The sequence below is a fragment of the Poecilia formosa genome, unplaced genomic scaffold (assembly GCF_000485575.1).
Source record: "Poecilia formosa unplaced genomic scaffold, Poecilia_formosa-5.1.2 Scaffold237, whole genome shotgun sequence".
Classification (NCBI taxonomy): domain Eukaryota; kingdom Metazoa; phylum Chordata; class Actinopteri; order Cyprinodontiformes; family Poeciliidae; genus Poecilia; species Poecilia formosa.
This window is the reverse complement of record NW_006800176.1, coordinates 273,633-298,602: the sequence shown is the minus strand read 5'-3', so window position 1 is coordinate 298,602 and position 24,970 is coordinate 273,633. Positions and strand designations below refer to the sequence as shown.

At 38.4% G+C, this 24,970-nt stretch overlaps 3 protein-coding genes across 20 annotated transcripts in view; all 3 read right to left on the bottom strand.

Annotated features, from left to right (window-relative positions):
- Positions 1 to 4: 4 nt before the first annotated feature.
- On the bottom strand, positions 5 to 9,884 carry mbd3b (methyl-CpG binding domain protein 3b). 9 transcript variants are annotated; one of them, XM_016680234.1, is made up of 8 exons: positions 6,123 to 6,342; positions 5,988 to 6,053; positions 5,277 to 5,436; positions 3,898 to 4,035; positions 3,627 to 3,717; positions 3,366 to 3,543; positions 2,861 to 3,013; positions 5 to 90 (listed from the first exon to the last, which is right to left on the bottom strand). In XM_016680234.1, exons 1-7 carry the CDS (start codon positions 6,275 to 6,277, stop codon positions 2,866 to 2,868), a joined length of 936 nt encoding a protein of 311 aa, XP_016535720.1. In that variant the 5' UTR covers positions 6,278 to 6,342; the 3' UTR covers positions 5 to 90; positions 2,861 to 2,865. The 9 variants fall into 9 exon arrangements, with proteins under 9 accessions (XP_016535720.1, XP_007569230.1, XP_016535724.1 ...); XM_007569168.2 differs by lacking the exons at positions 5 to 90; positions 6,123 to 6,342 and adding exons at positions 835 to 1,966; positions 9,752 to 9,884 and having other exon boundaries at positions 5,988 to 6,056; XM_016680238.1 differs by lacking the exons at positions 5 to 90; positions 6,123 to 6,342 and adding exons at positions 835 to 1,966; positions 9,752 to 9,884.
- Positions 9,885 to 10,108: 224 nt separating this feature from the next.
- LOC103149826 (cytochrome b-c1 complex subunit 10-like) lies at positions 10,109 to 13,209 on the bottom strand. The gene is made up of 3 exons (XM_007569164.2): positions 13,053 to 13,209; positions 11,571 to 11,706; positions 10,109 to 10,312 (listed from the first exon to the last, which is right to left on the bottom strand). Exons 1-2 carry the CDS (start codon positions 13,112 to 13,114, stop codon positions 11,586 to 11,588), a joined length of 183 nt encoding a protein of 60 aa, XP_007569226.1. The 5' UTR covers positions 13,115 to 13,209; the 3' UTR covers positions 10,109 to 10,312; positions 11,571 to 11,585.
- Positions 13,210 to 14,401: 1,192 nt separating this feature from the next.
- tcf3b (transcription factor 3b) overlaps positions 14,402 to 24,970 on the bottom strand; it is a 35,637-nt gene continuing 25,068 nt past the window's right edge. For 3 of the 10 annotated variants that reach the window (XM_007569154.2, XM_007569153.2, XM_007569163.2), the window contains 13 exons: positions 23,470 to 23,569; positions 23,281 to 23,381; positions 22,999 to 23,092; positions 22,840 to 22,901; positions 22,665 to 22,740; positions 22,484 to 22,545; positions 21,454 to 21,651; positions 20,820 to 20,931; positions 20,552 to 20,699; positions 20,220 to 20,273; positions 18,924 to 19,162; positions 18,683 to 18,834; positions 14,402 to 17,588 (listed from right to left, as the gene is read on the bottom strand). In XM_007569154.2, the coding sequence (XP_007569216.1) occupies positions 18,689 to 18,834; positions 18,924 to 19,162; positions 20,220 to 20,273; positions 20,552 to 20,699; positions 20,820 to 20,931; positions 21,454 to 21,651; positions 22,484 to 22,545; positions 22,665 to 22,740; positions 22,840 to 22,901; positions 22,999 to 23,092; positions 23,281 to 23,381; positions 23,470 to 23,569 (1,392 nt within the window). In that variant the 3' untranslated portion in view covers positions 14,402 to 17,588; positions 18,683 to 18,688. The remainder of the gene's footprint in view (positions 17,589 to 18,682; positions 18,835 to 18,923; positions 19,163 to 20,219; positions 20,274 to 20,551; positions 20,700 to 20,819; positions 20,932 to 21,453; positions 21,652 to 22,483; positions 22,546 to 22,664; positions 22,741 to 22,839; positions 22,902 to 22,998; positions 23,093 to 23,280; positions 23,382 to 23,469; positions 23,570 to 24,970) is intronic. The other 7 variants (XM_007569157.2, XM_007569155.2, XM_007569158.2 and 4 more) reach the window with 7 other exon arrangements.

Sequence of the window (24,970 nt, the reverse complement as noted above, 5' to 3'; positions counted from 1 at the left end):
GCGGCCGGTGTCCTCTGCCTCTGTCCAGCTGACGGCAGTTTTGCACTTTGTCCACACTCACATAAAGAGGCGAGCGGGTTAACTGTTAATCTGCAGCAAATGGATGAGCAAAGATTGATAAATCACACTCAGGAGCAGCAGCTCTGAGTATTTTTCTCCCCCCTCTCCGTGGCACCTATTTGCTATACTGAGGACAACATCTACAAGGTCCTTGACTGATATTCATACCAACTTAACTTTTTCCACATTTCGTCACATTGGGATTTTAGGAGATGGGCTAAACATTTTTTTTTATTATTTTAATCAATATAATAAATAACCTTTGCCATTGATTTCTATGTAGCTGATTTTACTCTAAAAGCCACCAAAAACAATAAAGACAACTTGTCTTCAAAAGTCCCACGTCAGCAAGATTTTCGTAAAGGTTCGTCATTAACCAATTATTTGATTCAGGTGTGTTGAAGCAGGGATTCGTCCAAAACTTGCAGGTCAGTGTCATTCAGGGGCTGGAGTTGCAGGCCTGTCCCTTATCCAACACACCTGAATCAAATGGATGAGTTCCCTCATCAACATGTTATTCCACGTCAGGTGTGTAACAGAAGAGACTCGTCGAAACTTTGAAGAGAAGTAGCTCTCCGTGACTAATCAAATTATACCTTAGAATGGCCCAGTCAAAGCCCAGACCAAAAAAATAAAAAAATAAAAATCCAGAATACATGTTGTCTTTAAAACTGCAGAAGAGAGGAACGCAATATTAGTTTGAGTTTATAAAGTGACTGAAGCAAAATAATTTCTGAAGGTAAAAAAAAAAAAAAAATTAGAAAATGCCTGACACACTTTTCAGATTATTATGTAAAAACAGCACAATTATGCACTACTTTCTGTTGGCATTTCACAATTAGTCCCAATTAACTCCCCAAGCATTTGTACTGTACTCTATATAAAATGTGCATAAGAACAAAATGCAGAGGTTTGTTTCCATAGTGACAATTTTTATTTATTTTACACATTTCAGCAATCAGCCCGCTCAGGTTGGGTGGAGCACTTCACGATTTCAGCTGGATGTTGTGAGCCAGCACGGAAACTGTAAAACCCTTTCTCCTTGGAGAGTGATGGATTAAAAACCACCCCATCTGTCGTCGCCGGTTTTGTGCATGGATTTTTAAAAGAGGCGGCGAGTGTGTGATACCACACCAAAAAAAAAAAAAAAAAAAAAAAAAAAAAAAAGCAGAACCAAAATGTACAAAAGCACTCTTAAACGTTTCTAAGCACCCAGATTAGTGATGAAAAACAACAACAAAAAATAAGCAAAACCAAACCACCAAATGCTCTGAAAGCTAAAAAAAAAAATTAAAGACACACACCCCTTTTCTCTAACCAACACTGAGCATGATTTCAACAAGACATTTAAATACAAAATATGACAAGATGAGCTGAGACAGTTCACTTTAAATTTCCAAAAACAGATGCAGTACAATACAAAAAACATTCGCCTCAAAAGGTGCCCGAAATAAACGGGGGGGCAAACACGCCGGCTGTCTGCTGACCTGAACCATTTGGATCTGACATGATTGTCGCAAAAAAAAAACAACAAAAAAAACACAACAAAAAAAACACAAATCCATCTGAGACGTTTTAGTAAAAAATACATTTAACACTAAACACTCATCTTTGACACATTGTAAGGAAATTATATTGAATATTTAAGTCATTCATAGTTGTCTGCTTTACTAATTAAAAATCATCTGCGCTCTAAAATACAGTCACGGAGTCCCACTTGATGGAGACGATCACGGGTGGTAATAAAACGGCCGGCCGAGGGTCTTCTGGAGTGAGTGGACGCCTAGACTGGACACCAAAGAACAGTTCTTCAGCGCCGCACTGGAATATAAATCCTACGGTTAACACTCGTGTTTACGATGAGGGGGGCGGAGGTGAATGAGTCCAATCGGTCTTCACAGCAAACCTGCCGGGAGAAACAATCACCAGAGAGTTAGGAAGAGTTTCTTTCGTCTGGACTCCAGTCGACCGAGTAGAATCTGATTCTTCCACTTATTCTAGACATGAACCTGAAGTTAACGGACGCAAAGGTTTCAGAGCGTTTTATTAGGATTTATGTAAAATATCGACTCAAAATAGTCCAAAATTTGAAACGATACATCGTTTTCAACTTTTTTTAAAAAACATTCTGTAAAAATGTGACATGTATTCAAGACAAATTTTTATGAAAAAAAAAAAGAAACAGGATTATCTTCCAAGATTGTCCTATATTTAGATCAACTCTGATCGGCTTCCCAGCAGAGGACAAGCGTCTCCACAGCATGATGCTGCCACCACTGTTACATGGTATGAACGGGCGGGATGATCTCGGGTCAGAAGTACTTACAGGCACATCTAAAAAAAATAAATAAAAAAATTCATATTGCATAAAAGTTCAGCATTTCTTGCCGGTTATCTCATGTGTTATGTAGAATCAAACGTAGTGATTAGTTCCAAACCTCTTTTGTAATTTTGATGCAGGTAAGAGAAACCCAAAATTCAGCATCTCAAATTATGACACTGTGAAAAAGGTAATTATAATTAACTAATTAAACGAATTCTGAAACTAACTGGTTGCACTCAGTAAAAATGGGCTAAATAATAAAAAATAAATAAATACATGCCACACTTTTCAGATTTTTTTTGGTTAAAAAATAAACATAATTGTAAAAATGAAAAATTTTTTTTTTTCCATTTCCCCAATTGTGAACTACTTTGAGTTGCTGTATCAGATAATTCTGCTCTTGCAAAAACCTAAAGGCGTATGAATGAATTTAAAGGCACAGGTCCCCTTTGGGGCCTTCGTCAGCGCCTCTGCTACCTGTGCTATACGGTCTCCATGTCTTCGCTGCCGTTGCCCTCGTCCTTCGGGGGCTCCCCCTCGCTGGCGGCCTCCTCGACGTGGGCCAGCATGTCGGCCATCAGCGCCTCCTCCAGCCTCTTCCTGACGCTGTACACCAGCTCCTCCTGTTTCCTGCAACACAAGCGCAACAGGAAGTCGTTAGGAGGCGACAGTTGGAGCTCGGAGCAGATGCTGCGGATTCTGCACAGACCCGGCGGTCGCTGCGGGTACTGCTAACAAGCAATCGGGTTACAGCAAGCTTGGCTGGATTGTGAGCATTACATATTAAATGGAAGTCATATAAACGTAAAACAAGCAGCATTGTTCCCAGAGTCCAGCAGATATTTCCCCTTTTTTTAACTGCATGTCTCTGAAACCGACCAATCCAAACGTTTCACCAGGAAGTAATTTCAGATCCGACTGTTTTGTTTGAAACACAATTGCAGTAATTAATGGAGTGATCGTTTTGGTACCAACAACCCACCGGATGTCCTCGTCTGTGACTATAAACGCCTTGCAGAGGGGCTGGCCGGTGTTCAGCCACACGCCCGGGTTCTTCTCCACCGCCGCAGACAGCTGGCCCGTGATCGGAGCGGCGCTCGTGTGCAGGGCGCTCGCTATGGCCGACAGGAGCGTTTTGTCCGTGCAGCCCGGTCCGACACCTGCAGGAGAGTCGTCGAGACATTTTCAGGGCGACTTTCTCCAGAGACGTCATCGCTCTGGCTAACGGATCGAGCGGTTTTACCCTGCAGGCCTTTAGGCAGCTCCATCGTCTTCACCAGCTCCTCTGCGATGTCATACGCGTTAAGACCACTGAGCTTTTTCTCCCAGAAAAGCTGGGGGAGAAAAAATAAAAAAAATGTTGTTCCCAGATGTAAACTCACAATACAGGAAATTCAAAAGTAAACTTTAACCCATTTAGACACCTAATACGTCACATCATGGTGTGTGTGTGTGTGAAACCAGTCTTTCTGGTTTGCAAAGCAGCGAGACGCTTGTAACCGGGGGCTGTTCACCTGTCGGGGCTGATCGACGGCTTTCTGAGGATCCGTCTTCACTTTGTTGTTGGGATGGTTGGTAACCTTTGTAACAGGCTGCTTGAAAATGGAGGCCGTCTGTCTTACTGGCAGCGATGTGTTTAAGTCAGGTTTGCCCTGGGAAATGAGAGGAGCAGCGAATAGAGGAAGAATTATTGAGCAAGGCTGATTTGGACTCTGTAAATAATGCAACAAAAATCTGAGAGGAAAACAATCAGTTTGGGAACAAAGGTTTAGCTGCAATAATGTCCTGTTTGTTTTGCAGCTCTGTTAAAAAAAAAAAAAAAAGGGGGATGAAACTTGATCACATGTCGTATTTACTCTGACAACAGTCCACTTAAAAGCAAACACACCGCTTTGAGATCAAGCAGAACTAATTTGCATGAAAAAACTTTTCTGAGCGACATTTGAGGAAGAGTGTTGCATTACGGTTGCATCATTGTGTCTCAACTTGCTTATACTTTGCATGTAATGGGTCTGAACACAGGAGAGCCATTCTCAGGCTGCGTGTGAACAAACACTCAAAACCGCCTGGCTTACGATCCCATCGGTATAATTGTGATATGAAGAGGGTCCTTAAAAAACACAAAACTGTTGTGTCAAATATCAACACAATGAAATATTCACATATTTTGTTAAGAGAAAAAAGCTTGTTGCACCTCCTTTGCCTATTAATTAACCAGTTTGGATGTGTGTTTGGGATCATTTATCAGTCCTACATTTATCTGAACACTGAAATATGTCTAAGTTTCAACCATCTGACCCAGACAAAAAAAAAAGGAAATAAAAAAGAAAATGGATTAAAAAGGATCAGAGAACAAGCCAAATTCCCACAAGAGTAAAAGTTTTATGGTCAGGTGAAAAAAAAAAGATTGAACTTTTTGGCCACGATGAGAAGAAGGATGTTTGGAAAAGTCAAGGCAATGCTTTGAAATGCAAGAACACTGCTGAGCGTTGTGGTGGCAGCATCATGCTATAGGGATAATTTGCTGAAGAAAACCAAAAAATAAACAGATATACCCTCCAGATTTTTAAACCAAATCTCAACTAGACAGGACACTGCTGCCAAACACATCAACATTGGTCTAAGAAAAGAAAAAGGATGGCTCCTGCAAAGATTTTGGGAAGCCCTGTCCTGAATTATATATGAATTATACATGAATTATAAATGCTTTACAGCGAAGTGTTTGCTAGGAAGATGGGTCAAATATCAAGCCAGAACTATCCCATAAGCTCGGTGTGGTTTTTGTCTTTGCAACTTGCTAAGAGACATTCATCTATAAATCAGTGGGGTGTGTGTGTGTGTGTGTATACATCTGAGCATGTATGTATATTTCTAAATTTTAAAATCGCCTCACCTTGTTCTGGTTGTTGTTGTCGTAACGCAGTCTCTGGCGGTTCTTGTTCAGTTTGCTCATCAGCATCTTCCCCGTGCGAAAATCAAAGGAGCTGAGGTCCATCTGGTTACCGAGGTAACGGGCCAGCTGAGGCTTGCTCCTAAACTTCTTCCCAGATGGACTGATGAGAAATATGACCGTATTAGTACAAACTGTTGCTCCAGAAAAGAAAAGAAAAAGACACAGGCTTATTATACTATTATTATACTTATACTAAGACTGATATTCAGACATCACATCCACACATAGAACCACAACAACGTGCAACAAAAGCATTTTTACACATCTAGACGAGCAATGATGCTGAAATCACAGAAATGAATGTATTTTTTTTTATGAAAAAAAATCTCAATTAAGTTCTTTTGTCTAATGAAGAGCAACAGAATTTTAGTAAAACTAGTCAGAAATTATTATGACAAAACAATTATTCAGAACAATGTTACAAAAGTACCACCAGATATGAATGAACACAAAGTAAAGATGGCAAAACTAACACCTAGTGTTTACAATGGAGACACGGCAGAGCTGTACCTAAAAGGAGCATCAGTATCTCTAAGCCTGATCAATGAACAACAAAGAAACACGGTGGGTGGATTCGTGCTAGTATCTCATGCAAATGCATCTTACATGACACAGAACCGTCAACTGTTATGATTTGTACAGTCAGCCTACCACAAGCTATACAACCGACCCGCCTCCCCCCTGTCTTGCCTCTGTTCCTCATCTTGCTCTTCTCCTCTGCTAAATGAGAACAAATCTTGACTTCAATGGGACACAGAGAGAATTATTAACGGAGATCACACTGACTTTTGTTGACCATTGAGGCCCAGGCGGGCCTGTACGGCTGAAAGAACCCCTTCTGGGAGGAGGTGGCCTGCTTGTCCTCCCACAAAAACAGACAACTCCCTCCCCTTTTCCTTCAAAACTTTTTTTTTTTTTTCTTTACCGACCACCCTGCTCATTTTCCTGTCTGCTTCCGTCCGCAATCTCGGTGTATGGTGCAACTGTGGTGTACTTCAAGTTATCAGTCGTTTAGTACCTAAAATAATAGACATCGCTTTTCCCAGCTGACAAACCCGACTTTCTGGTCACTTCTTCCATTTTCCAGCCTTTGGGGAGAGCAGAGCAATCCCACCTTTTCTTCTCCATTTCCCCCGCGGCTGGCCAGTGAATCCGCTAAAAGTTACGGCAAACAGCCAGGTCGGATTTTGGAAAAACGTGTCGCTGCAATCTGAAAGGCTGGTCTGGAGCTTCTCACGCTTTTGTTTCAACCATTTTAAAGCGTGTACCCCCTGTAATGGGATTTCCCGGCTAAAAGCATATCGTCTCTTTGTAGCTGCGGAGATCGCTCCGCGCGGCTATCGGCCCCATCACCACCTGCGTGTCACCGTTGGAACTACATCCGCACAGGAAAAACGGAGCAGCGCGGAGCGAGACCGGACGCTTCAGGTTTAAGACTTCAAAAGAAAAGCTTCTGGAAAAAAAAAAAAAAAAAAAAGTCCTAAAAATTTATGTTGAGTTCTCAATATAGGTCACGAAGCACCAATCGCAGTAATTCGTTTAGTCTATCAACATTTTAATATGACAACATAAAAATTGTCACGTTAATAATTCTGATATTTTGTGTTCATTACTTCCTTGTTTAAATGGCATTAGAAATGCCTAAAGTGAAATTAGGTCAGATGTTTAGAAACTACAAAAACAATTAAACATATGGACTTATAACAAATTAGTAAATACAAAAATCAACATTTAATAATTTGTTTCCTACGGAGCCCCTCTGGTGGCATGAGAGAAAAATAAAATTGTGGCCACAGCCTAATATAATACCATTGTTTGCCATTTTGGACTAATTCATACAAAGTTTTATTCTTCCTGATTTAATTTTAAAAAATGTAAAAAAATAAAATAAAATAAAATTTGATGAGTAGAAAGGAGCAATAACAATAATACATATAATTAAGCTGTCCCTCAAATTTTAATGACAGAAAGATACCCATTGCCATCCCTACACATTAGCAGAACAGCCACCCTGTTAGTTTATCTCAAATAACAGACATTATTCCAAAAGTCATTATTTTTTATTTTTTACAATTTCATAAATCGAATAACAGAAAAACAATCCTTAAGTTCAGTACTCAATTCTAATTTAATAACTACATGCCAGATTCAATAGTTTTCTTGTCATTATTATTAATATTATTTTAAGATTGTCACCATGGGTGTTATTTAACAAGACAGCTAACAAGACATGGGATTATTCTAATTCTCATCTTTCTCCCACCCCATGCTTTTTCCCCTCCCACATTTCTATTCCCAGCCAGTCAAATGGCAACCCATAAATATGCAATGTTTTACAGTAGCATGAGCTCACAAAAAAAATTAAGACAAAAAAATCTGTCTTTAACTTGAGTAATAATCTCATGTTAGGCAGTAATTGGAACAAAATATTTACCAAGTGACCAAAAAAACTGGGCAGATACTTTTTCCAATACCCGATTTAGCTCTTACTAATCTTCTATGAATTCTTCATACATTTATCTTTCTGAAAGCGCTCATGAATTTACAGTGGTAGAGTGATTTTTTAATTCATCTATTCAACTTGCACATAGACGTCCATAGACCATACCATAGACATCTAAGGCCAGATTAAACCTAGCCGAGATCTATAATCTCTTTTTCAAGAGGGATCTGGCGAGATAGCAGCACTGTTTAGAAATATCACAATTTACAATTAATCAGAAAAATCGATTCATCCAGAAATGACTGAATAATATATTTGTTAGAATATTTAATAGAAATAGTAGGCTTATTAGAAGGTTTGCCATATTTTTTTGCCATATTCTAGTAACAGTCATGCGTCACTAATTCTCTTGTTTTAATGTAAAATGCTCTGTACCTACTGCCATCTAGTGATAATAAAATTACATGACTACGCCACTAGTCACTACTACTGCAGACACTCAAAGATGGGATTATTTGCAGATAATTCGTTTTCAAAAAAAATCTTTTAAGACCAATTACCGTATTTTCCGGACTATGAGCGCACCATACTATAAACCGTACCTTCAAATTTTTTTAACCCGCCTCTCCCCTCCTGGAAACTTACATATATCAGCCGCACCGGGCTACAGGCCGCTGGTATCTCTGCCGCTCTCAGTTTCCCATAAGGACCCAGCAGAGACCTGTGTCCTAATAACTGCTGGATATATTAAGGACGCAGTGCTCCGTCTCCAAATCCGGTTTTGTTCACGCCGAGTTTACGTGCAGCGGCTTTATTTCCCTCCTGTACTGCCAGACCGATACTCCTCAACTTAGAAGCTGCATCATACAAGTTTGAAAACGTTTCTCCGTCGTGCCTGCTGCTAGCATGTGCTTCTTTTAAATGAAAATTAGCGCGTTCTTCTTTGATTTCCAATTTTGACTTCCAATGACTCACTCCCTGCTAAAGAGCCCCCTGGTGGTTGAAGAAAAATCCACAGAAAAGCTGCATGTTTAAAAGTGTAGGAAAAAAGTAGCAGCTTATAGTCCGGAAAATACGGTACGGTAGGTGAAATTGGATAATTTCCACGGCACACCTGACGATCACTCACGGTACACTAGTGTGCCGCGGCACAGTGGTTGAAAAACACTGACTTAAACCATAAGCAACAAATAAACTTAACAAATACACAAGTCGTAACTGTTTATAAATTTAATTTGTCGGGCAAACGTTTATCTTTTATTTTGACACGTAAAGGAAGTCCAGCTTTTTGTTCTGTTTGAACGCTTGCAGCTATCATAACATCTCCATTAACGTATGGAGAACATAAACGTGACAACAGAAAGTAGAGCAATCCCGAAGCAGCAATGACAGCCTCCATTACCGCAACAGTGATAAAAAATATACTTATAAATTGCACTGCATTGTGAATTTAAATGCGCAAGTTCTACGTAAGTTACACGACAAGAAAGAAAGGGGGGGGGGTCGCTTCACCACGACAATGAAGACCGTTGTCCTTCAGACTTAGAGCCGGCTTTTTTCATTTCAATGAACAAAGTAGATCCAGTGAAATGAAGGCGAATAATGTAAAATACATGTCACGTTCTTAGAGATTCTGTGTAAACGCGTTTTAAAACCGACCCAGAAATACTTGCATGTATTTTATACGGTTAACTCCTTACGTTGAAAACACATTTCAATGCACTACACATATCGATGTGCTTAAACGAAACATTTAATCATGCAACAGTGGTTTAAATGGAAAAAAACGAGAGCGACAGAGATTCAGGAGACCCCACCGGACTGCTGTTAGCAGAGAGCGAGACCGCAGCGTTTGCTTAATCGATGATAAACATACTTTCCATGTCTATATTAAAAATGGCACCAAACATAAGAATTACAGCAACTAACTCCCTTGCTGGCGTTTTGTTAATTGTTTAGCCGGTGTACTTACTCGTTTTTATCCATCTTGAGGACACTATCACGCTTTCAGCCTCTTGCTGTGTTAAATCCCTTCTCCCCTCTCCTCTTTCAGTCCCCTCCCCCCTCCGATGTTAAAAATGAAAGACATTATCCACGCAAATATCGCAGTGTGCGTCTAGGCTCAATGTCTGGTCCTCCAGCAGTAACACTCCAGCTATTGTCTTTTATTCTGTACACATTTTAACATGCGTTGAAAGCTACAGGTGTATTTTTCCCCCTCCTTAAGTTCACTACACTGTTTTCTGTAGTTTTTAAAGTTCCCTAAATGCACCTAGGATGTTTAAATATGGAAGATTTTTGTCACAATGATTTAAAAAAAAGGACAAAATTTTTAAGCAAAACCCTTTTAATAGTTGAAAGTTACAAGACATCTTGGAAACATTAGGATAAATTAATAATTTATTCACATCTTACAACAATGGATCAAAAAGAAGCATTTTTACAGAGTGCATCGTGTATAGCCTGCAGAGACAAGCCATCCTACTTAAACTTGCTGCTAGAGAAGTCCAGCCATGTGCCCAGAGTCCTGGTCCTGTAAGCAGATACAAGGCTTATTGCAGTGGTGCCCAGAGTCGGTCCTCCAGGGCCGGCATCCTGCATGTTTTAGTTCTCTCCCTGGTTTAACGCACCTGGATCCAATGATGGCTCATTGGATGGCTTAAGAAGAACACTGACATGCTGAGAAGGTTGTTTCTACCACCAGGGAGAGAACTAAAACATGCAGGATGCCGGACCAACTTTGGTCACTCCTGGCTTATCAAGTAAAACGCACATCTGTTGATTGGGTCAAAAGCACTGCACTATCCAACTCAGGAAAACATGATTATGAAGCTGATAATTTCAGACATTGGTATATTTATAAAACTATTCCACCTATACAGCCATTATTTTTTTTAAAAGAAACAAAGACCAGAGTTGTCTAAATGATAAGTACACAGAAAGAACTAAAGCATAGAAAGCATATTCAAAATAAAATAAATGTTAAAGTGATTTATTTCATGTGTTTCGTAATTTCGAAAAATAAAACTAAACAGCTTAAAGCAAAAAAATATAAAGATTTTATGTAGGTGTTGGCCAGGCCATCTCAAGGTTTTTCAAAAAGTTGCTGTTTCAAAACTGCCTTTTTTTTTTTTAAATAAAAATTTCACTGATTTGATACCAGAAAGAAAAGTGCTGGAGAGTTTTCTCCTGCTCTGTGACGCATGAAAGAGTGCAGGACTGTCCCTCTCCCACCTGTTGCTGTGCACAGTTGGTAAGAAGGCTCCTACATATTTTTCCTTATTTACAACAAAGACCGAGTGGGATAATATTCAGCACAGGAGCACTTGAAAACCACTAATACATTTTCTGTCCATCCTATTTTTGGTTAGGTCTATAGAAAATACCCCAACTGTTTGATTGTAATAATCAACTGCAGCAGAAATTATTTATTTTCTGTTTGAAATAAAAAATAATTAATTCTCATAATAGAGTTTTATAATTTTATGTAAATATAGACTCCCCTTCTTCTACGCTTGCTTTGCACAAAGGGGTCTGGACCTTCGGCTTGGTGGAGGTGTGGACACTTCCAAAGTTTTAAATTTAACTAAATTAAAACTTCATGTGACAGATGTTAGCAAAGTTGCGGCAATATTAAATTAACACAGAAGCTTGTGTTAATTTACCCAGCATGCCCTGCGTCCATCAAGAGCTGCCAGACTGGATTAAAACTTATAAACACTATGCTTGAAATTCACAGGTAATTCATAAGGAGAAACAAACTGTGTTGAATACAAGGACAAAAGACTCACATCCTACACCTCTCTTTATTCGTTCTTCTTAAACTTCCCGTTAACGTACGGCACATAGTCCAGAATTAACCGCCAGTCGGTGAAGTGAATGACCGCCACACCGCCAACTGTTCCCCACGCAACCATATTTGGTACCCTAGAGATGGAGGAAAACATGAGGACTTCTAAAAAGGTCAAACGTGACTGTAAAATACAACGCATGAATCAACACCACCTCCTGTGGTGCAGGACTGTCCCTCGCCCACCTGCAATTTACTGTGATCATGCTGCAGCACAATGAACTCTATAAAAGGAATGACTTATGTGTCATAATAAAGGTTTAAAAGAAATGTTTTAAAAGTTGAAAAATAGTGGCTTTCAATAAAAACACATTATCTGCTTTTGCCAGACACACTTAAACCTGTGACTCTGTTGGCAAAATGAGTAAATGAATTTTGATGTCAAATAGATGTCATTAAATCGGTGGTGCACCGATTGCAGTATTCTGGCCGATCACAGATTACTGAATTTTAAAAAGCCCTTAAAAACGTAGTCCAGCAAATGTTGCTCTCTGGGAACCAGTCAAAACCAGAATAGTCCACTGGGTTGACAGAGGGATACAATGCATCACTCCACTCTACTGAGCTAGGGTGCAATGTGCTTCTTCTCAATGGACTTGGTTGCAGATGTTTGCCCATGATATACTAAGCGATGTTTGAGCTAATCTGAAGGCATGAACATGAAGCCTCTCCAGAAATGTAGGGACCAACACTTGGTCAGGACTTATTCTGATGTTAAAACTGTTGAGGAGCTTCTGTCATGTTGTGATACTGCATTTTATTTATTTTTTTTTTTTTTTTACCAATATCCATTATGCAAAATATCTTACAAATTTGGAGCTCCAGTTTCTGTGTGGTGATTTCAAGCTGTCATTAGATTAGTATTACTGAGTAATAGTATTATATCTACCATAATACTTATTTAATCCAAAAAGGGGTTCGTTATCTTAATGTTTACAGATTTTTATTGTATATTTTCACTAAGTTGGCACAAAATTACTGACCGACTTGAAACTCAATTGTAGCTTCTATGATCTTTACATAATCTAAAAATCATTTTTAATGCTTTTTGAATAGATATCTAGTGCAGCAAGCAACTATACAAAAAGAACTACCAGATTTGAATGGGAATTTTATTATACCTAACAAGTGAACAATAAATAGACAATTTTAGACTTATGAGCTTAGCATAAGTTATTTTAAGTTAACTTAAAATAAGCCTTTGAGAGTAGAATCACCCAGAGTCCTCATATGGCTAACTACATACCTCATAGATTTAAAAGTTAATAATTAACTGCGCCATGAAGCAGGTTTAATTCATACCCAAACTAAGCTAAAGACAGTTAGACGGGTCACATAGAAGGGACACAGGGTCAACTACCGCGAAAAAAACGACAATAATTATCTTCAAAATTCAGCCTGTTATAGCGTTATAGTGACTTACCATGTCCTCAGGATTGAGACATATTTGGCACCAACAAATTTATTTAGTATTTTCTGAATCATTCTGACTTTCTTCTCGAAAACTAATCACAACATGAGAGCGGCCGAACGTTGAAGTGATGGATTTGAAGGACCCGTTTCAAGCTGCCCCTTGTAATGCCCGTCTATAAAACACAAAAACAAATACACAGCGTTCAGAAAAATCTTATCGGGTTTTCTCTCAGGACCAATTGTGGACACCAAACAATTAATGTCTTCCCAACTATCATCCAATTAACATCTTTTTTTGGGGGTTGGGGTGGGAGGAGGGGGATAAAATATTTAATGACATATTAAAAAACGACACCCCATTTCTTAAAGATTGGTGTAACAACAACAAAAATCCCTTAAAAATTATAAATTAAAAAACAAAATACATGAACAGAGCTAGATACTATAAAATACACAATCTTCTGTTACAACAAATCTCCAGATAGCTATTCAGTAATTTTACAGCTTAAGGCAGAAATCTATGTAGCAGTTTGGTGGTGCCGTTTCTCCTTTAAAAGCCAGCAATTTAAACAGTTCATGAAGATGGTGTAAGGAGGCTAACAATTTCCAGTCCTGTTCCTTCAGAAGTTCTAAAACAGACAAAAGGTTGGGGCATTTCAGTGACGTTCTCAGCTTCCTTCACCATCTTCTGCAGGGCTATCTTGTGAGTCATATTTCATGCAGAATCCCCACTCTAGATGGAGTACGTCAATCCACTCAAACTGAAGATGCTCAAATGTTTCTGTAAATTTTGATTATGGCTTGTAGCCAATAAAACCTGGTTTTGTCAGAAATTTATTTAATTTTCTTTAATACAAAGATACTACCGATCCCTCTATAATTAGAAAAATCCACAACAGTACATTTATTAAGAAACTGGCTGTACCCAAGCACGTTACTGGAAAACTGAGTGGAAGAAGGAACTAACTGTGTACAAGCATCAGGGACAACCACAACCTGGGAAGGATTGTGAAGTAAAGCCCATTTGAGAGTATGGGGGGAGATTCTCAATGTGTAGATTATAGTCAGTCATTCCAAGAGCCATAAACAAAACAAAAAGTTATACTAATCAAAATTAATAATTAAATACTTGAAATGTTACACTGCAATACATGTATTGCAGTGTAACTTATATTATTCAAATCAATTAACTATGTTCTAATTTGAGATTTACCTGTACAGTTCTCCCAAATGTATTTAATTGGCAATTAAAACAAATTCAATTTCCGAACTACAATAAATTCTTTTATTAAAAAGACTCCTTTTATTTTTTTTTATGTATACAATATTCAAAAGCCAGACATTGTAAAAGGTATAATCTGTTGTTAAAAATGGCACATTTATTGCTACATTAATGTTATATACAGGACAAATCTCATCTATTTGTATGTAAATAGAAGAGTGATCGAGTCAGAAAGAAGTCAACACTGTCCTCAACCCAGAATTACAAACTCTGTAAATGTATTTAACACTCATTGGTCGCATCCCTTTATAGTTCAGCTAAATAATGTCATTAAAAACCTGAAAATGTTTTGCTTGATATGAAATCAGTATTTGCTATTGTCGAGAGAAGTCCAAACTTTACAAGTTTCTGAAGAAATGAGTGAAATTTGTGCCACTACAAAATTTAGGCGTGTCATTTAGAGGCAAATATAAACCACATTTAGACATTTTTCTTTGAAAAAATTTCAGATATCCAGTACACCTAGTGATTTTGTGAAAATGTATCTGATATATATATATATATATATAAAAAAAATCTCAATGTCAAAGTCACAAAAAGAAAACAAACTGAAAATTAAGCTCAGGTCTGATAACAATGATAACTACTGATTACACATATTGAAAGCCACTGCAAACAAGTTATAAAATACTCCTATTCAGATGATTCAGCTAATGCAGGAACAAAAACTCCCTCCCTACATTGAAGCAACACACCCGAAACATGTCTATGCAGATAATGGATCAGAGAATGATGCAGTCTTTTTTTCTTTTCTTTTTTTTTTAAACCTTTTCATGTGAATTTTGTAATTACAGGGTACCTATTAACTTGGACCAGTGACCTTAATGAAAACAGCAGGTTGGACAATGTAATCCAGTTGAACAGACAGCAGAGAAAAAGAAAAACTAAACAAGATCTGCTTAACATTTATTTATTTAACTAGGTACACTGAAAGAAAATCTCTTTATACCATTTAAACTTCTTCCTCAAAAATTGAAAAAAAGCATTTGGAGAAAAGGGAGGATGGGGGTGGAGGGGAATGAACAAGTACCTCTTTAATCTCCAAGATAAATGAAATGATATGGTACACAACATAAAACTGTCTTAAATGGAAAAAAAAATACAAGTTCAGGCACTGATAAGGCATCACTCTCCCATCGTGACATCTTAAGTCTTGAGAATGAAAAGGCCACACTATTGATTTGTATATGTCTTTTTCTTCATATTTTTTTCCTTTTTTTTGTAGAAATGAAACACACAAAATGTTCTACCTCCCACTTGTGATTACATGTTGGTAAAAAAAGAAAGAAATAATTAACATGACATGGGAATAACATCACAATAACACTGTTTTGTTCTCAATAATATCCATTACCTTACACCCAAATCCAGACATCTACCTTTAGACGCAGACTTACTTGGTTTAAGGGCAGACATTTAAAAAAAAAAAAAGTGAAAAGAAATTACAATGTGCTAACAAAACCCAGAAACAACTTTGAAAATGAAGGCAAATCCACATTTAGCATGGTAGCTACATTCAAAAACCAGTTGCATAATTACTGTTGGAGACAAGAAAAAAAGAAAAGAAATCCCTTCTGATGTTTTGTCACATGACTGTGGCACAAACTCTGTCCAGATATGCCCAAATGGAAAAGAAGGCATTCAACTTAGTAGTTATTGATGTGCCTTTGAACTAAAACTGGGACAATAAAAGGATTTACAAACACGCTCATTGATCATCTTGTCGATCCTTTTCCTGGCATCCCAGTTTAATTTCAAATTAAAATTTGAACATCATTTAAATGTTAAATATCCCCTTATACAGCTCATCTACAATACACTCTAAACTTCAAACTAATATTGCCATTTATGTAAAAAATCTACAATGTATAGACTAACAAAAAATATATATTTTTATATATATTTACTTTTGAAAAATGAAACAGAATAATGTATGAAGTGAATTTACAGGTCACACTTCTCTCAGTAAGAAAGGGGAGAACACGCTGACGGTCGGGAGGAAGGTGAAGGGTTCGTAATTCAGCGGGAATGCTCGTTTAGGAATTACACAAAAGGCTCGTCTGCTTCGACTGAGAGAAGAAAAAAAATCCCTCCTGGATTTGTTTGCCTTTTAAAGTACATGAATAAAAGGGGGGCGGGGGGGTTTGGGAAAGACTCGAGTCCGCTGGCACCGTCAGTAAACCATGTCGAGGACGGAGCAGCACAAAAAGTGGTGCTGGTCGCTCACAGATGATTTTGATGGCTTTAATACAAGACTTTCAGGGACTGAAATGTGACGCAGGTCAAGCCTAAATCTGTACAACTGTGCTTCGTCTCGTCCGTGTATGCTTTACAACACAAAGCAGGACAAAAACCTGAATGCGTGACGAAGGGCTTGCTGGAGAAACGCGAGAACGCCTGGTCAACAAAAGCGGAAGAACTGTTTTTTTTTTGTTGTTTTGTTTTGTTGACCGACTCTTTCACTTGGACAAATAACTTTCTAGGAAGAAGTCTTTGATTCCAAGCCTCCAGATGCCTCGCGGCGGCGGGGTGGAGGGAGGGTCTGAGACCACGTCTGGTTGGCGTTCCCATCTTTCAGGTAAGCTGCACTTGAAATGTCAAAAACATCGGGGGCCGACTCTCCGCCACTTTCCACGCGCTCGAGGAAAAGTCACTGAATTTTGACAGTTCAACTCCAGCTGTGAGTTACATAACATATGTAAGACTGTACCATCACGCTGGGAATGACATACATTTAAAAAAATAACTGCTCATACAGATAAGCAATCCCTCACAAATGTTCCTCACATGTAAAGCAATTTGCCTTAATGTCAAATAGAAAACATGTAACAATTAGGCACAAATCCTTGATTTAATTTGTGTTTGTATAGGTCTCCTTTTTATTCCTCCACCAGAGCACCTCTTGGCAGTGTGTGTAGTCCCAAAGTGTTGAAAGGACAAAAAGTACTCTGGTGTTCAATTATCGTGTTGGAAACCAAAAAAGGAAAATAAAAATATTACATGTATAAAACAAACCAAAACTTAAAAAAAAAAAAAAAAAAAAAGTTCTTCACATTTGAGCTTGTAGTCATGGCTGGGAGTGCGAAAAACAGATTGTGTCAGTTTTGGCAGTATGCATGCGAGTGTGTCAATGTGCATCTTGAAACTCGAACGGACAATACACGGACATGTCCACATATATACACGCACACACACACACTGAGAATAATGGGTGGAAGAAATCTGTTAAGGCCACATCCTTTGAGAGCCAGGAAAACACCAGATCTGCAAAGCAATAAAAAATCCAAACACATTATAAAAAGCTGGAAAGACGGATAAAAAAAAAAACCTCAGCAAAAACAAGTTTATTTTTTTAGCACAATTCATATAAGCATTTTGGATAAGCTGCAGCTGCCTAAGTGATGTTTTACAAAGACCTGTTTGTGCTCTATTATAATAATCTAACCTATTGAAAATATATGTCATTTATATCAGAGGTAGAAGTAACGCTGTATGTGAGACAGACGTCACTATATAATAGAGATTTTCAAAGATAATTTGGAGCTGACATTTAAAATGGTCATTCGTTTTAATTTTCAGAATAACTAGCATTTAGCAAGATTTACCATAAATATCCATCTTAGTGTGTGTTCCTTACAGAATGTAGACACTTATCTTAATGGTGAAATTTCTAGGAGACTGCAAACATTCCCAGACTGAGTATGTTACATCACATGGAGAAAAAAGTTTCATCCAACAGAACAGAACAGAGCGACTCTGTATTACAGTCACACTTCCTGCTTCAGGTAAATTTCTTCCTTCACTAAAGGGACAGACTGAAGATCAGTGGAAGATGGATCCTTCTTCCAAAGTGTAGCTCTCTATTGCAGCAGCCTTTTCCTTTTTAAAATGCTTTTTACACCCTTAGCTTAAGTTTTAAAAACTCGTTTGATACAGAAATTAGAAAATGAGGTGTTCTTCCAGCAGTAACAACTTCCACACTGAAGAGGATTGTGGTTAAGCATGTCACATTTACTGTTTGGCAAAGAGAAAAATAAAGCAATTGTAGTCAAAAGCAAAATTTGCTGCAAATCTGTACCATCTGCAGCTCATATTTTCTGCTTGACAGTAATTTTCTTTTGCAGTTCTATTTAAGAATGGTGTTTATAAGAATTGTTCAAAGGCAGTTATTTAAAAAAAAAAAAAGCATATTATTGGAACACTTGTTAGCAAGGATAACAGAATAATTTCATGGATTTGTGTAGATGAAGTGTCTTCCTGCACTCTGATCCTTATGAAAATTCAAAGCATACAACAGAGGATCAAACATTTACGATAACCAGCTTTTTTTTTTTTTTTTTTTTTTTGGGAAAACCCACCTGGAGTTACATGTGGCCAACTGGATTGTGTCCATCTCCTCCCATGCTTGGGTGGCCTCCTGGGAGCTGCATGGGTGCCTCCCCCACCACCCCGGAAACCTTCTCCTCCTCGCGCCTTTTTAAACAAGCCGCCTTGGGATTAAGGTTGCGCTCTGACAAAGGGAAAGCAGAAACGCACCTCGCAATGAAGAACTAAACCGGTCTCCGGCGGCTCATGAACACGTCGCTTCTAAGAACTCACCTCTGACTTGTTGTTCTAAATTGAGGATGACATTGACCGCTTGATGGAGGATGAGGAGTTTGGTCTGAGGTTTGTCGTGGCTGAGGTGCAGCTGGCACATCCTCCCGAGCTCCTTGAAAGCCTCGTTGATGTCCCGCACTCTGAGACGCTCCCGAGCGTTGTTGGCCACTCGCCGTTCCCTCTCCCGCTCCATCTTCACCTCAGGGGGAACATCCTCGTCATCCTCGTTGTCCTGACTACTAAGAAATACAAACGGAGAGGTGATGCTTGTTGATGTGCCACACAAAAGTGTCACACAAACGGAAATATTCTGCTAAAATCTTATTTTTATCTTCTGCTGTTATACTAGAAGACAATTTGATTGTAACTGGCAAGAAATTAACAGTGTTTAGCTAGTTACAGACATGATTAGAAACATTAATGGATTTGCTAAACATAAAATAACTTTATCCTTTGCTAACCTTTGGAAAATGCCCAACATTGCACTCAGGCATGCCTGTGAAAGTAATTATATAAATATAAATGGAAAATATGCGTTTTAGATTGAGTGAGCCAGTATTCAGCTAGCAAGTTCCCTCCCAATATAATATTTTGTCAAACAATTAAGCTGTGGCAAGAAGCTCTTGGTCATGCAAGTTAAACGTAAAGGTGAAGAGGATGGGAGAAACATAAGTTCCCTTCATTGTGTGTTTGAGTCTATTAACATGTAGAAAAGAAATACTCTAAAACTATCCAAGAAGAATTTTTAAGCCCTTTTACAGTAGAGCAGGTACTGGTCCTTACCCTGCTTGAACATCAAAGGTAATCAAAACACCATTGGAAACATGCAGAACGGGCAATTTTAATAAGCAATTTTAAGAGTTTGATTGCTATTCCAATGATAATTGAGAAGTCCATAAACAGTTTCCTATCAGGCACATTCATAGATTTTCTTAGATGGAAATCTATGAATCATTTGGTTGCATCACAAAAAAATATATAATTAAAAAACATTGTAAATAAAGGAGCCATCCAAAAAGCACCATTTCCAGGTTAGGATGACCACTTTGATAAATTCTCTGTGGTTCATATTTTGTGATATTTGTGCACTGGCTAAAGTCACAAAAAAAAAACCATGTTAATATGTTTTTGTGATGTATAATTTTTTTTCTTTTACCAATTATATCATTTCTGTGAAAGAAAAAATGTGGAAAGTGCTTTTATAATTTTAAACACCAAGTGAAATAACATTTCTTGGAGAGTTGATTTCTAAGAACCCAAGACACTAAAAGTTGATCCTCTGTTGGAGAAACTTACTCATCTTTCTGGTCTGATAGGCCAGAGAGCATCTGGAGGGTCAACGCCTCCTTTCTGAAAACGTGACATGAAGGGAGGGGAGGTGGACAATGTTAAAACACCTAGCAGAGCCTGAACAATCAGCGGGAAACACAGGAAGGGTTAATTAACCCTTACATAACGTCAATCTGGAGAGTTGCAACAGAAACGTAAAAGTATCACATCACTTTCTCTGTGCCATCATTCTTAGTTGATGGGAAACTTTCTTCTATTGTTCCATAATACACGTGCATTGCAAGAGAACAATACACATCGCTAAATAAATGTTCTGAAGAAGCCAAATTGAAGGTTACCTTGTTCGATTACGTGCTGCCTTGGAGTCCTTCTTTTCCTCCTCCGACTTGTCTGCAATAGATGAGTTTTCATCATCCTCTTTGTCTTCTCTTTTGATGTCTGAGCTGCTGGAAGAGTGAGCTGACCGGGCCAAACCTCCAGGGAGACCTGAAGACAAGCATGCAAATACTTACTAACCATAGTGGAGAAGCTTGGTTCCAAAATAAAGAGGACATGTAACGACAGTTTTATGTAAAAAAAAAAAAAAAAATTAACAGTGTATCTCACTAGTGAAGCCTTCTGGTTGGCCAACGGATGGCGTGGGTCCAGTGGCGTGATGGCCATGCAGGAGAGTGCTGCTGGGAGGAAGTCCTGTGGGCTCCTCATGCTTCCCTCCCTGCTGATCAAAGTGGAGCATATTAATGTCAATCTATCAAAAGTTAGCTAGACTGCTTTGGTAATTTTTTATGGGGGAGTAAACCATACATTTAAATTTAATTGACCAAGTTATATTGTAAGAAAATTATTTTGCTTCTTACAATATAATCTTTGGCCAGCAGATGGCAACAAAGATGACGTGCTGAACTCTTTTTTTTCCCCCCCTGTTCAAATACTATTCAAAACAATGATGCACATTTTTTAACACGAGTGCAGAGCTAATTAAATTGATTACATAATTTATTGCTTAGTATAAAGTATTTTTTTATGATTTATTTGTAAATTGTTGCAATGAGACTGTTTAAAAACTAAACCATTAGTAAATCTTAAAAGGAACATTATCGTCTCAGAAGCATCTAAACCACTGAACTTGTACTCATCCTCTGTGAGTACACACATTTCTAGCAGAGATATTTTGGTCCATGCAATCCTTTTAACAGCTGAAAACATAAAAGACAGAACAAATAGAGGAAAAATGACTCACCAAAGCAGGATGTCTGTTGCTGAGAGCAAGGCTGGCATTGGGGAAAGCTGGGGAGAGGCCTCCAAGGCCCCCGTTGTGCACTGAGGACAGCAGGCTGTGCATGTCAGAGTGAGCGCCTTCTAACGCTGGGCTCTGGCCCACAGCATGACTACGCAGCACGTGGATGGCCTCTTCCAAGCGGTCCTCCATTTTATTCTGCTGCACAAGTTCATGAAATGTGACCATTAGCATAACAGAGCACATTCAGTTTTCTCATATCACTACAAAATTACATTTATCATTTAAAAAAAAAAAAAACATACAAAATAAAAAGAAGTTCAGATTTTGATTAAAAAGAGATTACCATAGTTTATCACAGATAACTCCCACATCATCTTCATTCAGTATAAATACAAATTATTTTTTATGCACTAACTACATAAAGTTAACTAAATAGCATTTGTTCACTTCAATTGTTCAGTTTCTTAGCACTGTTGTTGTTTTCCAGACAAACAAAATTGAACCATTTCTTCAGCAGGAGGTTGCTTCAGCATGTTACATTTCAAATCTTCACAATTTTCCACTCATTTTCTTTTCCAATAAGCTTTTATTTTAAAAAATCAACCAAGTTGAAAAACTTTTTTTTTTTTTTTTTTTTACTGAAGTAAGATTTCATTCAAGTGTCACAAATCAGGAAACAAAACAAGGCTGAAGCTGCCTTCCAGTTCGGATCTGCAATACCTAGACATGTCGCATCAGGACTGGCTTTATCTTAGACTAAATATATTGAAAGCAAAGTGTTTAGTACATAATGTAAACTGTTTAACACTGAGACCAGACCTATTATAAGAAGACCGAGTCCAGTTTTAAACCAAGAGATAAAGTGCATTTATCTGTGGCTTCCTGATGCCCAAAAGCATCAAGTCTTGCATATAATGCATGTAGGACATAATCTACCTAAAACCCTCAAACAGAGCCTGATACCATGACCTTGTGACCCTTTAAAGCTTTAAAATAACTTTTGGTGAAGTAGCGAAAGATGTCAACTTACCAGTGTGTGTGGTTGCCCTTCATAGTTGGGTGTGGTTGGTCTTTGCCACTGAGACTGAGCTCCTGCAGAGATAATGTTCCGTCATGTTACGAGTCAGTTCTTCAATATAAACACCAGATGGAGCTGCAGACACATTTTCTTTTTCTGGTCATATCTACTGTAAACGATGGTTGAGGTTTACCTGGGATGGCCTGGGGAGATCCAGGAGTGGAAGGAGCCGAAGAGAAATTATTACTGTTGTGGTCCGACGGGTAAATCTGAAAGGTATAGTCGATATAAATCATAATTTGAAATATCTAAATATCTAGTCAGTGTGAACTTATTAAAAACAGAACAAAAATAAAGAAGAAACTCACAGAAGCAAGAGCTTTTCCAATCTCATCTCCTGAACTGCTTGCTGTTGTGCCTCGGGTGGCTGCAGAGAAAATAAATAGATGAATAAATAAGAACAAACTAATAGCTGTAGACTTTCGACAGATCAGCTGAAGATGCTGTCCAGAAACTTGGGTGCTTACCCATGATGCCCTCTCCATTGATGGTGGATGTGTGGTTGTAGGTGGTGGGGGCAGAGTGGAAGCCGTTGACTTCGCTGCCAGGCAGAGAATAGTTCTGTTGGATCAGAGACAGAGTGAAGCTTCACAAAAAGTACAATAAAATACAAAATAAATAACCGAGTAATACAACGCATTATAAAGGCTGCTTTTAAAGAAAACAAAAAGAAAATATTGCAAATATAAATACTGGAGTGACGATAGGTGAAATTTGAAAGCTTGAGGAACAAGGAAGCACAAACTCACCATTCTGTCCTGTGGGTTGATAGCTGGGAAAGAGCCTGGCTGTCCAATGTGAGGAGAGTTACCCAACATCCCAGAATAGCCAGAAGATGACCAGGGGTCTTCTAAGGGATGGGAAATAATATTTGAAAATGTATATTAAAATCCAACAGAAGTCAACGTTACACAAGACGACGTTTCTCGAAACGTTACCTTGCATGTAGAAAGTGCCGGGATAGACAGCGCCGGGTTTGGCACCAGGATACCCTCCGTTGTCCCTGGCAAACTCATCTCCGGATGTAGAAGCATAGACCTAAACATACAAGCATGCAAGTTGTTTTTTTTGTTGTTTTTTTTAAACGGCTTAAAAAAAAAAAAAAAAAAAACTGCACAGTGCCAACACATTAAAAAGGGAGAAACTGGTAAATCCTGGTTTTTATTTTTGTGTGTGGCACCCTAGGTTTGGTCTCTGTTTAAGAATTAAAACTTACCAATGAATTCAAATGTTACAATATTAAAACTACAAATATTTCCAGTTCCTTGGGTTGAGAGTGCTTTTGAAGCGTGCCAGAGTTTCATCTATAAAGCACAGTAACTCAGCGCCATCCCTTCTACATCTGATGCTGCACACTGCTAGCCAGCTGGCAGCCAGACAGAAGCTACACATTTTCCTTACAAAATAAAAGACAAATTTAGCTGTTGGGAAACATTTGCAGCTGCACCAAACAAGTTGGTAAACGCGGGAAACTAAAACATCTGTAAAAGGCAGCTTTTACAGGCCTGATTGTTTTTGCTTTTATTGTTGTTGAAAGAACCAAGATGGCAAGAGAGGTCAAACTCAACCGACTGCTATTACGACTCACGTATGGGTGAGCCGGTTTCCAGGCTCAAGGGTGTCGTGTTGCGATTAGAGGGGGTCGGTGCGACCAGCCGGCAGGTAGAATTACAGCAAAAACACACCAAAACCCAGGTGGATTGCTGCTTCATGCACATTATTCAGCAGGTCGCTCTGACGTCGTCGAGACGAACCAGGAGTTCGCTGAACTCAGAACTGAACTGTTGAGGCGTCAAACACCAAGGATGGGTTTTATCTATGATAATAATAATTAAGATTCAAACAGTATCAAAAGCTTAGTTCTCCATTATTACAATTATGTATATTATTTCTGTATGTTCAAATAACAAAATTTATTTACAATAAAACAATGAAGATAACTGGAAGTAAAATCAGACAAAAGTGGGACTTAATGAAAGATAGTTTATAAAAAAATAAGAAGGTGTCATAGAAATAGATTTATTTTTCTTAAGTATGTATTATGTAGGAATTTGTCTTGCTTAAATTTTTTAAATTGTATTATCCACACCATCTACCCAATGTCATTAGAATGGGTGAAGCTAAATTCATTTGGACGTCAGCATTGTATCTCCAGAGCTTTAATCTGGTCAAACAATAAGTGGGAAAATCTAGGACAATCTGTCTAAACTTGGACAGCACTCAGCAGCTTTATTTCTTTATTTTTCTTGGCTCATCAGATCTCATGCATAGCACTTGTGCTGCTTTCTGATCCTTAAGACTACTTTAGCCACTGAAAACTTTTATAACCCGTTTTATTAGGGGGTAAGCAGACACCGCACGGATCCACCAGCTTTATTTTGAAATCGAAGTGCAGACCGAGCCGGCCAATGACTGGACCCCAACCTGTTGCCACACACA